This window comes from Perognathus longimembris, chromosome 8, assembly GCF_023159225.1.
Source record: "Perognathus longimembris pacificus isolate PPM17 chromosome 8, ASM2315922v1, whole genome shotgun sequence".
Lineage (NCBI taxonomy): Eukaryota > Metazoa > Chordata > Mammalia > Rodentia > Heteromyidae > Perognathus > Perognathus longimembris.
This window is the reverse complement of record NC_063168.1, coordinates 12,507,401-12,521,213: the sequence shown is the minus strand read 5'-3', so window position 1 is coordinate 12,521,213 and position 13,813 is coordinate 12,507,401. Positions and strand designations below refer to the sequence as shown.

General features: G+C 48.5%; 1 protein-coding gene across 1 annotated transcript; it reads right to left on the bottom strand.

Annotated features, from left to right (window-relative positions):
* Positions 1-5,128: 5,128 nt before the first annotated feature.
* Foxi3 (forkhead box I3) lies at positions 5,129-9,870 on the bottom strand. Its single transcript, XM_048353549.1, has 2 exons — positions 9,222-9,870; positions 5,129-5,751 (listed from the first exon to the last, which is right to left on the bottom strand). Exons 1-2 carry the CDS (start codon positions 9,868-9,870, stop codon positions 5,129-5,131), a joined length of 1,272 nt encoding a protein of 423 aa, XP_048209506.1.
* Between the last annotated feature and the right edge of the window lie 3,943 nt (positions 9,871-13,813).

Below are 13,813 nucleotides of genomic sequence, written 5' to 3'. Positions count from 1 at the left end.
GCACAAAGCTGAGTTGAAGCCCTAGTACCAAAATAAGAACAACAGCAAAAAATACTCCTCTCCATGTCTCTTGGAGAGGAATTTGGTAGGTAGGTGGCCTTTTCTGGACATTTTGTTACTGTTTTTGTTTTTTAAACTAACAGGAGATTCCTTTTTATTTTTCTTCAGTTCCAGCCAGACAGCTGCACATCCCAGCCAATGGCTTTTGATGGATAAGGCAAAGCCTTCCAGGTCTCTATCGTAGAGCTAGCAGAAGTCCCATATGAAGATAGTTTTGTGGGTTTTTTTTTTTCATTAACAGCTCTTTAATGGCTTAGCAACTAGAGAAGAGAAAGAAAACAATCACCAATCAGACACTGTAGACAAGGGCTTTCCAAATCCTGAGAAATCTCAGAAGGTAGAAAAGCAGTTTGGGAGTCTCTGGAATGTCAGCATAGTCCCTTGTAGCCAGAGCCTGGCCTGGTTTGCCCTAGGAGGGGCTTGGAAGGGCCTGGGGAGACAGAGAACTGCAAAGAACAGGGGACTCTCTAGTCTCCCCGATGCATTTTAGTAAGTCCAAGAGTGCTAGGGAAGCCAAGCACAAGTGGCCCTAGCTACTCAAAAGGCTGATGCCGGAGATTCAAGCCTATAATCCTAGCTCTTCACGAGTCTGAGATCTGAGAATCTCAAGAATAGTCGTGCAAATCCAGTTGAGTTATCTCCAATTAACCACTCAAAAAACCAGAAGTGGTGCAGTGGCTCAAAGTGATTGAGCACTAGCCTTGAGCAAAAGAGCTCAGGGTCAGGGCCCACGCCCTGAGTTCAAGACCTGGGACTGAAAAAAGAAAGAAGGCTGAGATTTGAAAATCTTGATTTGAAGCCAGTCCATGCACACAATGGGAGACTTTCATCTCCAATTAACTACTAAAGGGCAAGAAGTGGAGCAGTGGTTCAAGTAGTACAGTGTCAGCCTTGAGCAAAAATAGCTTAAGGACAGTGCCAAGCCCTGAGCATCAAGCCCCAGTACTGGGACACACGAAAGGAAAGCAAAGAAGGGAAAGGAAGAGGAAAGAAAGGAAAGGAAAGGCTGGGAATGTAGCTTAGCAGTAGAGTGCTTGCCCAGCATGCATGAAGCCCTGGTTTGATTCCTCAGTACCACATAAACAGAAAAAGCCAGTAGCGCTGTGGCTCAAGTGGTAGAATGTTAGCCTTGAGCAAAAAGAAGCTCAAGGACAGTGCTCAGGTCCTCAGTTCAAGCCCCAGGACTGGCAAAAAAAGAAAAGCAAGCAAGCAAGCAAGAAAAGGAAGACCTAGGGAACCCAGGAACCCAGGAACCTGCTTATTTCTTTCTCAAATTCTCCTTTGCCCCTGTTGTACTGTGAACAGTACATTAGAGCCTAGCTAGCTAGAGGGTAGGTGCTTGAAGTCAGATATGCGCCAAGTTGGCCTCCCCCCTAGGCTGCACCTCTCTGTCAGCTCCTTCCTGGCCCTCCCTCCACCCTCCTCCCTGGGAATCTCCTAGGCCCATAGCTGGTCCTCTGCAGTCTCAAGCAATAGAGGTGTGGCTGAGCTCAGTTGCAGAATCTCTGATCTGGTGGCAGAAAATGTCAGGGATTGGGGAAGTTGTTGCTAATCAGGTGTTGATGCAGACTGGCCCAGAGGCATCCCAGGCCAGGGCTCTTCCTCAGCTCTCTAAGCCAGGTCCAGCAGAGGCCAGGGCCCCAGGACCTTGCCACAACATCGCTTCTTTAGCTGTGGGAGTGGGAACTGAGCCCAACTGTTGACCTTTGACACTGTCCAAAGTAGGGACAATAGATTCTTCTCTACACTTTTGTTTTATAAATGGAACCATTCTGATATCCATTACCTAGATCTAGTACTTTCACATACAATTTTGTGTGTCAATCCTGGGGCTTGAACTCAGGGCCCAGGTGCTGTCCCTGAGCTGTTTTGCTCAAGACTAGTGATCTACCACTTGAGCCACTTCTGGCTTTTTGGGGGGTATTTAACTGGAGATAAAGTCTCATGGACTTTCCTGACCAAGCTAGCTTTGAAGCTGGATCCTCAGATCTCCACCTCTTGACTAGTTAGGATTATAGGCATGAACTACTGGTGCCCCACTTTTAATCGTTTGTTTTCCCAAGAAATCCTCATGCCTGTTCCCATCCCTTTCCACTAAAAGCTTTAGTCAGAATTATTTCCAGCCCAAGGAAGCGACCCTGAGAATCTATAATCAGGAATGGAGTATGGACTTGAACCTCCAATGTGCTGGAGGCAAAACAACACATCTTAGATCTCACAAATGTCTTATTGGGTTGCTCCTGCTCACAACTCTTTAGAAGATGAAAAAACATAGCATAGCAGAAACTGTCTTGTACCAGAAGCTCAAAGGTCATGTCAGTGAGGACTCAACTAACTACAGGCCCAGGACCTAGGGTGGTAGGGCCAGGAGTGGACCCTTTCCTCATGGGCAAATGTGGGTGTTAGCCTTGACCAGTGGGCTGGTTTTGTCTTCATCTAGGCCATCTAAGCACTTGCCTTGCATGGAACATTTAACCATGTGTGGTGTCCTGTGGGCTACAACTGGGTAGATATCTACTGGGTAAGGACCAGGGATGGTGCTAAACATCCTGTGATACACAGATGGCCTACGCAATGCTCCAGCCCCAAAGATCAATAGCGTGAAGGTGGAGAAACCCTGGTCTGTGTTGTCTTTTGGCTTTTTCTAGCTAGGGTCAAGTTCAAGTTACTAGTTATTTCCTTAGAAAGGACAGCTGCCTGTGTCCCCGTGATCTAATCAACTATTAGTTATGCTATTAGTTATGTGCCTGCAGACCCTCTGAAAAGAGTGACTATTTCATACCAATCCTTCCTAATGAAAAGTCAGTTGCTCTCAACAAATTCCCTGTAGTAGCTTTGATGCCCTTCATCGCTGTCCTTTTAGGACAAAGGAGCTGATGTCAGAAAGTCAGTAATGTTCCAGAGAGACTGGAAGTCATCCCGCTTAAAATTTTATTTCATGGATTCTTTATAGCACAACAACAACAATAAAAACAAAAACACTGTCTTTGCTGCCCCAGTTCACATTATAAATTAATTTACAAACAGAATTACATTAGAAATATTTATAAAAGCCATGGTTTTTCATACAAAAATATCCACACAAAATTTTTCTTGTACACAAAGCATTAAGACTCTTTGGTTTGTTTTTTTTTTTGGCATAATATTAAAAAGCACTAGTGATTTAACTTGTACCCTAAAATAAGCCAGTTAGAAATGGCTTTCCATTTATATGCTTCAAAAAAAAATTAAAGCAATGCTATGAGTTCCTTAAAAAAGAACACACAGGAAAAAAAATTGACAAGCTACGTGATTCAGTTTCTAAAAAATTAAGCCCCCAAACTAACAACAATCACATTGGCTCACAAGCATGGTATTAAGGCAGCTCCTAGAAGAATCTTTGTTTTAATGAAGTTTGTTTTCATAAAGTCAACCATTCCCATTTAAAAAAATTTTTTTTGTGTGTGTCAATACTAGGACTTGAACTCAAAGTCTCAAACTCTCACTCAGCCTTGTGGCTCACAACTGGTTCATAAGCCTTCAATTCAGCATTGTGCTGGTTAATTGGGCATAGTCAGGGACTGAGATGGCCTTGAACCAACCTCCTGAGTAGTTAGGATTACAGGCTTGAGCTACCAGAACTCCTCCATCCCCATTTTTAATGAGTACTTTTTGATTAAATTGCCATTAAACAAACTGTATTAAGTTCTCTGCTAGACACTGGGTGACCCAAAAAACTATTCAAACGGAGGTACCTCTGAGAAATAGGAGTGCTAATAAATAAAATTTACATATAGTTAAAAAATTGACCACAAATGTTCATATTAAAAACTATAAAATTTCCATTTAAAACTATGCTTAATAAATTCCGCTAGAAAATGATACAATCTAAGGAGGACAAGATTCCAGGATCATCATAAACTAAGACAATAATCTTAGACTTTGTCAGCAGGACTAAGAGATAGCATCTACCCCTGCTGCTCCCAACATCTCTTAAGCCTTAAAAAAAACCACACACACACAAGTAACTAGCGTTTCTGGTTTCTTTGTGGTGCTGGGGATTGAACCCAGGGTCTTGTACTTGCTGGATGAGTGTTCTACCACTGTGCTACACTCACAGCCCTCAAATTACTTCTTTTGTGTGGATGAGTGCCACTGCTGGGGCTTGAACTCAGGGCCTTGGGAACTGTCCTTGAGCTTTTTGTTTTGCTCAAGACTAGTGTTCTACCACTTTAGCCACAGCTCTATTTCTGGCTTGTTGGTGGTTAACTGGAGATAAGGACACTAGCTTTGAACCATAATCTTTGGATCTCAGCCTCTGGAGTAGCTAGGATTATAGGCAAGAGCCCCAACACAACTTTTTAGGAGGGTCGTACTTTTGTTCCAGCGTTGCTATGAGGACTGAATGAGCTAAACATGACAAGTGTAGTTTAAACATGACAAGTGACTAGAAAAGTACTTGGCTATTAGTACCTACCAGGTGTCAGGCAGAGGTGACTTGTGAGCTGGATATAGCTCAAGGATTTGTGACATTTCTCAGCACTAACTAGGAAAACGTAGAACCAGAAGCTTTTAAAGACAGGGTTGGAGGTTTCTTTCTTTTTTTTTTTTTTTTAAATCCAGATCGTCTGGCTTTTCTAGAAAATGCAGGATGCTGGTATGTCAGAGATAACCGTCTGCTTCCAGTAGCTTCAACTGGCCAGTCCTAGCTACACCTTCAGGCTTTGCCAATTGTTTTCTCACTCAGTACCTTCATTTCATTGGCTGGTGGCTTTTAGCTGCCTGTTGGACATGATAAACATGGTATCTGGGTAACAAAAGAGACATGACCTCTGCCCTCAACCCTCAGGCTTCCTTTCTGTCCCAGAGGGGGTGGGGTGGGGGGGATTCTTTCCAGAGAAACCTGTCAAAGCTGAGGGGGGTAGGAGAGTTCTCTAGCTCACCACCATTACTTCAAGTGTAGTGAACAGACGCAGGATCCCGTGAGCGTGAGCCTGTGCAGCGCCCGGCTGCCCCAGGCTTCCTGACTCACAGTCTGCATTGGACGCCAGCTCTGCCGGCTGTGTGCTGCCAAGTCTGGGCACAAGGCCTACACCTCCGAGCCCTCCCGGGAGTAGATGAGGCTGTTGACCATGCTGAAGTTGTAGAAGGGGCTGTTGAAAGGGCTGCCTTGGCCCCCGCCGGTGCTGGCCGGGAAAGGGCTATAGTAGGAAGATCGCTGGCCACTGCCAGGGCTGAGGCCATTGCTTAGCTGCAAAGTATCTGTGGAAGCCTCTGTCAGGCTGGTAGTGGGGTAGGTGCTGTTGGGGGGCAGCGGGGTCCCTTGGATCCCGAGGTGTCGGCTGCTGGATGGGACCCGAGGGCTGCTCCCGCTGCTGCTGCTGCCCCCGCCACTGCTCAAGGTGCTGAGGCTACTGAAGAAGGTGCTGAGGCACGGGGTGGAGGTGAGCCCCGACGGTCCTGGGGACGACGCGGTGCTCTTGGTGCCTTCGGGGGGCTCGGGAGACTGTGAAGGCCGCAGCAGAGAGGAGGGGCTGTCCCCCTCAGGCTTCCCGCCGAGTCCTGGGGTCATCCCTTCTTCCGATTTTGGTGTCCGGGCAGCCACCGTGGAGCTGTTGTTGGCCTCCGTGCGGCGCTTGCGCTTCCGACGGAAGTTCCCGTTGTCAAACATTTTCTCACAGTTGGGATCCAGAGTCCAGTAATTACCTTTCCCTGAGGAAGGACAAGTGAGAGAAGGAAGCATTTTACTCTATGATTTGCGTGGGTACAGGACTTGAATTCAGGGCCTCGCGTCTGCTTCTCTACCACTGGGCAGTGCCTCTAGACCTTTGACTTTTGAGTAAGTACAATTCCAGAAAGGGAAACTAAGGCCCTGGGGGCAATGGGGATAGGAGGGTGGTCTCAGCAAAGTTAGCACCCTAACCTGAAAAATTAGAAAAGTAGAGCACTTACCTAGCAATCAGGAGGCTCTGATTTCAATCGCCACTACAGAAAGAGAGAGGGAAGGAAGGAAGGAAGGAAGGAAGGAAGGAAGGAAGGAAGGAAGGAAGGAAGGAAGGAAGGAAGGAAGGGGAGAGGAGAGAGGAGAAAAAGGAAGATAGGAAGGAAGAAAAAAAAGCAGAATAAGGGAGCATGATTAAACTTTGCTTTGAATCTAGGAAATGCAGAGAAAGGCGCTCAATCTACACCACGGTTTTACCTTCCTTTGCTTTTATCTGCTTGAGGAAGAATCTAGAACAAAGTTTCTCTATGCACTTCTAACTCTTCCTGGAATTATCTCCGATTTCAATCTTAACACCAACTTAATTCCGGAGGCACTTATAATAATTAAATCACCTCTCCTCTTGCAGATCCAGACTGCATGACCCTGCAAAATCAGGGAATTCTGCATTACTGAAAACTTGATTACCATTTCTCTTGCAAAATTGTCACTCGTTGGATGACTGAAGCTCTAGTGATATCTAAGCATAGTTGCCAGGGCATAGCAAACAGAGAGAACATGATATTATAATTCTTATTCCCTAAAAATGCACAACTGCCACTGAAAAACAAAAGGCACAGTAGAATAAGGCAACCTTAACGCGATGAAAGAATGATTAACAAGTTTTAAAAAATTCAGTTTTGAACAACTCATGGAATTGCATATATGTGCAGTAGAGCATCACCCACAAGGATCCTCACCTTTTGTCCACTGGGCAAAGGTTGGAAACTCATTTCATGCAGGTAATGCTTGTCTTCTGTTTAGAAAATGCCATTCATTACCCGCAATTGAGGTTGAAAAGCTCTGCATCTTGGAAGATTTTTTTTTAAATCACTTATTAGCTTTTTTAGCTTCTGGCCAAAAAAAAAAAAAAAAGTATCTTTGAAGTTTGAAAGTACTGTAATAAAGCATGTGGAGGTGGGTGATTTTACAAACTCAGATGGTGCCTAAGTCACTAAGTCACTATAGGTACATATATATTGCAGGTGCCATGCAAACATTACTACGAACAGGCAGCATTTAAATGAGCTGGTTCTAACTAGCATTCCTAACTAGACACAGTGGGGTTTCTATTTGTTTTTATTTTTGTATCTTAGGCCGGCCTGGATCTAGTGATCCTCCTGTTTCAGCCTGCTAAGTGCTGGGATTACAGAGTGCATCTCATATCTGACCTCTAACTACTGGAGTAACTAACTGCCTCCACAAACTAGCATGCACTCATTCTGCAAATAGTTGCAGGGAAAAATCATTAACTACCACTTATGCAATGATACCCACACCTATCTAAATATATATATTGGGCCATCTGAGCTATATTCCCAGTCCTCTAATTTTTTTTCCCCAGCTACCAATATCATTGAATTTTTTTAAATTAAAATTTTTTTAAAGTAGTACATATGACAAGTAACATAATAATCTTGGGTGATTTAGAGGCCCAATCTAGGAAGTTGTTTCTTCTAGAAGTCTATGTCCTATTCAGTATGGCAGTCACTCATCTGTGCCTAGTCTAGAGGCAGATGGAGTGGTTCATGCCTGTAATCTCAACATCAGGAAACAGACAGAAGGATGGTTGGGCATGGAACCACTATCACATGTCTCATAAATGCAGAGAGAGACAGAGAGAGAGGGGGGGAGGAAGGAAGGAAAGAAGGAAGGAAGGCAGGCAGGCAGGCAGGAAGGAAGGAAGGAAGGAAGGAAGGAAGGAAGGAAGGAAGGGATAAAGAGGGAGGAAGGAAGGAAAATTGATGTAAAAGACCCACAATTTTGAAGACTTACAACTAATATAATGCAAGAAAATTCCTACTAGTAATTTTAACTTGTTATAAGTTCAAATACCTTGTTTACTTAAAATTAATATTAAAAATGTCACCAGTGTCTTTGTGTGTGGGCCCCCCCCCTCCCTTGCTCTGTCCTGAGACTTCAACTCAGGACCTGCAGGTGCTCCTTGAGCTTTTTGGCTCCAGGCTAGAACCCCGCCACTTGAACCAAAGTGCCACTTCCGCCTTTTTTTTTTTTTTGGAGGGGGATAGTTGACTTGGAGATTAGAGTCTCACAGACTTTCCAGCCGGGGCTGGTTTCAGTCCCCGATCCTCAGATCTCAACCTCCTGAGTAGGCAGGATTACTTACAGCCACGAGCCACCAGGACTCCGTTTGCCTTTTTAATTTGTGAATGTGGCGGACTAGAAAACTTGGTGGCTCCAGGTGGCTTGCACTGGACTGGACGGAGGCTGCTGGTGGCTACAGCTCAGTGCAGGGCGCGCATGCAAGAGGCTCGGGGTTCCACACCCAACCCAACGATAACAAGAGGTAGGGAGGGATAAAGTCATTCTGCGCTCCGGAGTATTCCTCCCCAGTATTTGCATAAAACCTTAAGATCTCTGCAGCGGGAAGTACGAGTTTCGGTTCCCTTCCCATTCTCCTACCCTCCCTTTCCCTTGTCCCGCGGCGCTCTTTCCGAAGACCTTGAGCGGTAATCGGCTTCTTTAGGCTTCCCCTCCCACTCCAGGTGAAGCTCCGCAGCCCGACCGGCTCCAGGAGGGAGTGGACTTAGGCCAGAAAGGAGACGAATTCGTGGCGTTTATTTCAAACGAAAAAAGGCAAAATGACCACAACCTTGGGAGGATCCAGCCCTCTGCGGGGAGATTCCAGATGCCCCTCACCCCGTGGCGGAGTCTCCTCCCTCGAGGCGGTAGGCACAGCCCTCGCCCCGCTCGGGATGCCGCAGGTTTCTCCAAAGCTGGAGGAGGCGAACGCACCCGGGCTCAGCGCGCCCGGCCCCTCGCCCCGCTTTTTTTTGTGCAGGAGGACCGCTTTCTTCATCACACACTCGCTGAAGCCTAAACGCCCACCCCCGGGCTCACACCTTCCTCCCCCCCCCACCCACCCCCCCATCTAGCGATCAGGCCCGCTTCACATCCTCCACAGCAGAGGGGGCCCCAACTTGGTCCCTGGCAAGCCACCAGGGGACCCTTCCAGACTCTCCCCTTGGTTCCCTGGGCCTCACCCCGATCAGACGAGGTTGGGGTGACTGACTGACTGACCGGTCCTCCACCAGACCGCTCTCTCCCCGGGGAAACGCCTCCGATCCTCAAGGAGCCGCACACAGTCTCCCGCGGGCCCCGTCCCACTCCACCCCACCCCACCCCCAGCCCCGCAGCCCCAGCGGCTCCCGCGGCCCCGTTCCCGCCCGGCCGGCCGCACCTGGGTCGTCCTCGTCGCGGGGCACCTTCTTGAAGCAATCGTTGAGCGACAGGTTGTGGCGGATGGAGTTCTGCCAGCCGGCCTTGCTGCGCTGGTAGAAGGGGAAGCTGTCGGCGACGAACTGGTAGATGTGGCTGAGCGTGAGCTTGCGCTCGGGCGCGTTCTGGATGGCCATGGCGATGAGCGCCGAGTACGAGTAGGGCGGCCGCACCATCTTCATCAGGTCCTCGCGGCTGGCCATGGACAGCCAGCCTAGCTCGCCCGGCGCGGCGGGCCCGGCGGGCGACGCGGGTCCGGCGGGCGCGGGCTGCGCGAAGGGCCGCTGCGCGCACCCGAAGGTCCCGGGGGCGGCCGAGGGCGGCAGGAAGGGCCCGGCCGCGGCCCCGGGGGGCGGCGGCGGCGGCGGCGGCGGCGGCGGCGGGGCGCCCAGGTAGGCGGCGGCGGCGGCGGCGGCGGCGGCGGCGGTCGGGGCGCTCACGCTGGGCCCGTTGAGCCACAGGTAGGGGTTGGCGGCGGCGGGCGGCGGCGCCGAGTAGTCCGCCAGCCGGTAGGGCGCCCGGGTGGCCGCGGGCGCGCCGGGGGTGGCGGCGGCGGCGGCGGCGGCGGGCTGCGAGTACACGCCGAAGTTGTCCCCGCAGTAGAGGGCCATGTCGGCGGCCGTGGGCGGGTGCGGCGCGGCGGCGGCGCGGGGTGAGCGGGGCTGGTCTCGCCACTCGGGCGAGAGCATCCCTTTGGGGGCCCGACCCTGTGGCCCCGGTCAGGATGGCGCTGGGACCCCCGGGGATCCGGGCTGGAGCCGGGCAGGTGCACGCGGCGTTCGGGGCGATCTGGCTTCTTATACCGGTGCGCTTGGGCACTCCTCCCCGGGACGGGACGGGACGGGACGGGACGGGGCTGGGCGGGGGCTGGGTGGCGGCCCCGCGGGCCCCGGGCTCTCCACGCCCAGGCCACGCCCCACCTGCCGCCGAGCGCGCGGAGCCCCGGCGCGGGGCGGGACCCAGCTCCCAGCCCACCCCCGTCCCGGTCCTCCCCATCCCGGGACACCCTCCCCCGCCCCCCCCATACCCCACTCCTGGTTTACGGTGAGACGCGCCCATTATCCCACCCGCGCACTGCTGGCCCCGTAGCGAAGGAGCAAATGCTAAAAGGAGAAGGGCAATGCCACCCTTGCAAGCCTCTCCTAACGCGAGGTGTCTCACCCCAGTGGGTTTTCTCCCCCCCCCGCACAGCCACAGCCTAAACCTTCGGCACTGGAGTCCCGGGACGCGCCTTTCCTCTCCTAAATACTCGATGGGATTTACAGCCCCTCCGGCGGACGCCCGGGGCGCGACCCTTCTCCTCCCGGATTCCCCGGTCCCAGCCCCTGGGACCCGTGTGGGGAGCTCTCTCTCGGAACCGAGCCTGTCCATATTTGAAAGCACCCGTTCCTTTTAAGTCCGGGTTTGCTCAGACCTGGGGTGAGATTTTATGTTGTCTTTTGTAAAGGTGACCCTTCCAAAGACATTTAAGTAAGTGGCTTTGGAAAGTCGACTGAAACTGCGCCAGAAGTGCTTATATTTCAAAAAAAAAAAAAAACAAAAAAACAAACACCAAAAAAACTCATCTAAAGACTTGCCTTCTGGACATACTTTCCAATTTTGCCATTTTTCTTTAGGTGCATATTCTTAAACCAGGAACTCCAATTTTTTTTTTTTTTTTAGTTAGAGGCTAGGGTTGGAGATTCTGGTTATTTGGATTACAAGTTTTATTGAGCAGGGATAATTTGTTCCTTTAACTATATTTGTTAGTCTTTGGCCGCCTTTAGTTTTGTTGAAAAAGGGCAGAGCCACCTAGCGACTCTTTACCTCTATTACAACACATCCCCTCTAGGGAATTGGAGGTTACATTTCTCAATTTTCAATCCCATTTTACTTATATAAACTAAAAACTGGGTATCATTCATGGCATGGGTTATTTGATGTCAAAATCAAACAGTTTTAAATCACTATTTTAAAATAATTAGACACACTTTAAAAGTTTTTGGTGCACTTAAAACATGATGAAAAGTGTTCTTAGAATATAAGTGCCTTGTAGAATGGTCTTTGCCCTGGTCTTTTTACAAAGTAATATAACCAACTCAATTGGCTGATGCATTTATGACTGAAAAACAAAGAAAAACTGTTAGATATTTTCATCACTGGAAAATAAAATACTTGGGGACATTATTTAGCCCAAAGAAACTATCTTATTTATTTTCCAGTGCCATTTGTAACATTCTGGCTACTTTGGGATGACTGAGCCACAATGAATTATGATGTATTAGAATTTTGTTTTGTTTTGCAATGCTGGGATGAAACCTAGAATCCAGCACTCGAGGCCAACATCCCACACCCCTGGCCTGAATACAGTCACTTTGGATAAATACTGTCATGGAATGTAGAACCTATTGTGCTTATGAACTTGCAGTATCACAGAAATATTAGCATGTTAATATTTTCTTGCAGTTTATTTCCAGAGAAGACTGCATGTCACCTGTGGCTCAAGTGGTTGAGTGCTAGCCTTGAGCAAAAAAGCTCAGAAACAATGGCCAGGCCAAGTCCCAGAACTGTTATTTATTTATATTAAATAAATAACAAATAAAGTGAAGTGCCAGACTTTGAAGTCAGGCCCCATTTTTGAACCCCATTTTACCACGTGAACCCCACTTTACCACGTGAACCTGAGATAAGCAGGCCCTGTGAGCAAACCCAGGACAAGCCCATTAGGGCCCAGTTGGTCTAGAACTCTAACCGCTGGGAATGCTTAACTCTAACCACCCCTAGAATCGAACCCTGAGCCAATCAGATTTGTACCTGTATCCTAATCTTGCTTGCTTGAACAGCTGATTGTTGTAACTTTGTTTTTGCCTTTATAAGCCCTGTGTAATCGCAGCTCCAGGCTCCCTCCTAACCTCCGCTGTGTCGGTGGGTAGGATGAGGCCCGAGTTGCAGCTCGCTTAAATAAAGCCTTGCCTTGCTTTTGCATTTCAGAATGTCTGATGGTCTTCTTTGTGGTGGTCTTGCAACTTGGCACAACAAAAGAACATGGAGTAAGGTAGGAAAAGGAGGTGTAAAAACAACTTGAAGCTCTGACTCTGAGTGGGTAATCTGGTTTTCACCTCTCCTTCGTGGCTACAGTGTATAGAATGAGTCTGTGAACGAAGAGTGGTATGGGTGAGGAAAGGCTTTGGGACAGCTACAACTGGATCACTACCTCGTGCCGCGCATCATGCCGTGCATGTCATCTTCTTTCTCAACTTTGATTGCCTCTCATTGTAGAGCTATAATGTCCTCAGAGGTACAACCTGAACTGCTTCTGTCCCTTTCCTGAAGTTTAGTCATTCAAAGGCTGTGACCTTGTAGAATGAAATAGGGTCCTTCCCTTCCCTTCTCTTCCTTTGCCTCTCCTTCCCTCCCCATCTGCTTGCCCCTCCCGCAACTGGTCCCCCCCCAACTCCCCCTTCCCCTCCCCTTTCCTCTTCTCCCCTTTTCTCCTCTGTACCACCCTCCCCTCTCCCTTTACTTGCCTTTTTCTTCCCTTCTTTCCCTTCTTTTCCCCCTTCCTTCCTTCTTCCCATATTTCTCTCTTTTCTTTTCTTTCTTTTGCCAGTCCTGGGCTTGAACTCAGGGCCTGGGCACTGTCCCTGAGCTTCTTTGCTCAAGGCTAGTACTCTGCCATTTGAGCCACAGCACCACTTCCTGCTCTTCCTATTTATGTGGTTCTGAGGAATCAAACTCAGGGCTTCATGCATGCTAGGTAAGTACTCTACCACTAAGCCACATTCCCAGCCCTCTTTTTATTTCTTAAATTTTTTTTTTAAATGTGATATGCAGAGGGGTTACAGTTATATATCAGGAAAAGAGTATGTTTCTTTTTTAACAATGTTACACCTTCCCTCACTTCATTTTTATTTTCTTTTTATTCATTAAACAATTTTTTTTTTATCAGTTGTGGGGCTTGAACTCAGGAGCTGGATGCTGTCCCTAAGTTCTTTTGCTCAAGGGTAGTGCTCTACTGCTTTGAGCCACAGAACCACTTCTGGTTTTCTGGTAGGCAATTGTGCATAACGGTCTCATGGACTTTCTTGCCCAGGTTGGCTTTGAACTGTGATCCTAAGATAGCAACATCCTGAGTAGTTAGGATTACAGGTGTGAGCCAACAGCACTCAATCTCTTCCTCTTTTCTTTTCCTTTCTCTTCTTTTCCTTTCTTCCTTTCTTTTCTTTTGCCATTGCTGGGGCTTGAACTCAGGGCCTGGGCACTGTCCCTGGCTTCCTTTTGCTCAAAGCTAGCACTCTACCACTTGAGCCACAGAGCCACTTCTGGATTTTTCTGCTCATGTGGTACTGAGGAATGGAACCCAGGGCTTCTTGCATGATATGCAAGCACTACCACTAAGCCACATTCCCAGCCCTGTGTAACTCTTATCTCCAATTACCCACCATTATTATTATTATTATTATTATTATTATTTGGCCAGTCCGGGTGCTTGGACTCAGGGTCTGAGCACTGCCCCTTGCTTCTTTTTGCTCAAAGCTAGCACTCTGCCACTTGAGACACAACGCCAGTTCTGGC

Bases quoted from the DNA above. Each gene is read 5' to 3' on its own strand.
- Foxi3 (XM_048353549.1), bottom strand. From the start codon at position 9,870: ATGGCCCTCTACTGCGGGGACAACTTCGGCGTGTACTCGCAGCCCGCC. The intron at 5,752-9,221 runs GTGCGGCCGGCC...GTCCTTCCTCAG, and splicing joins CCGCGACGAGGACGACCCAG to GGAAAGGTAATTACTGGACT.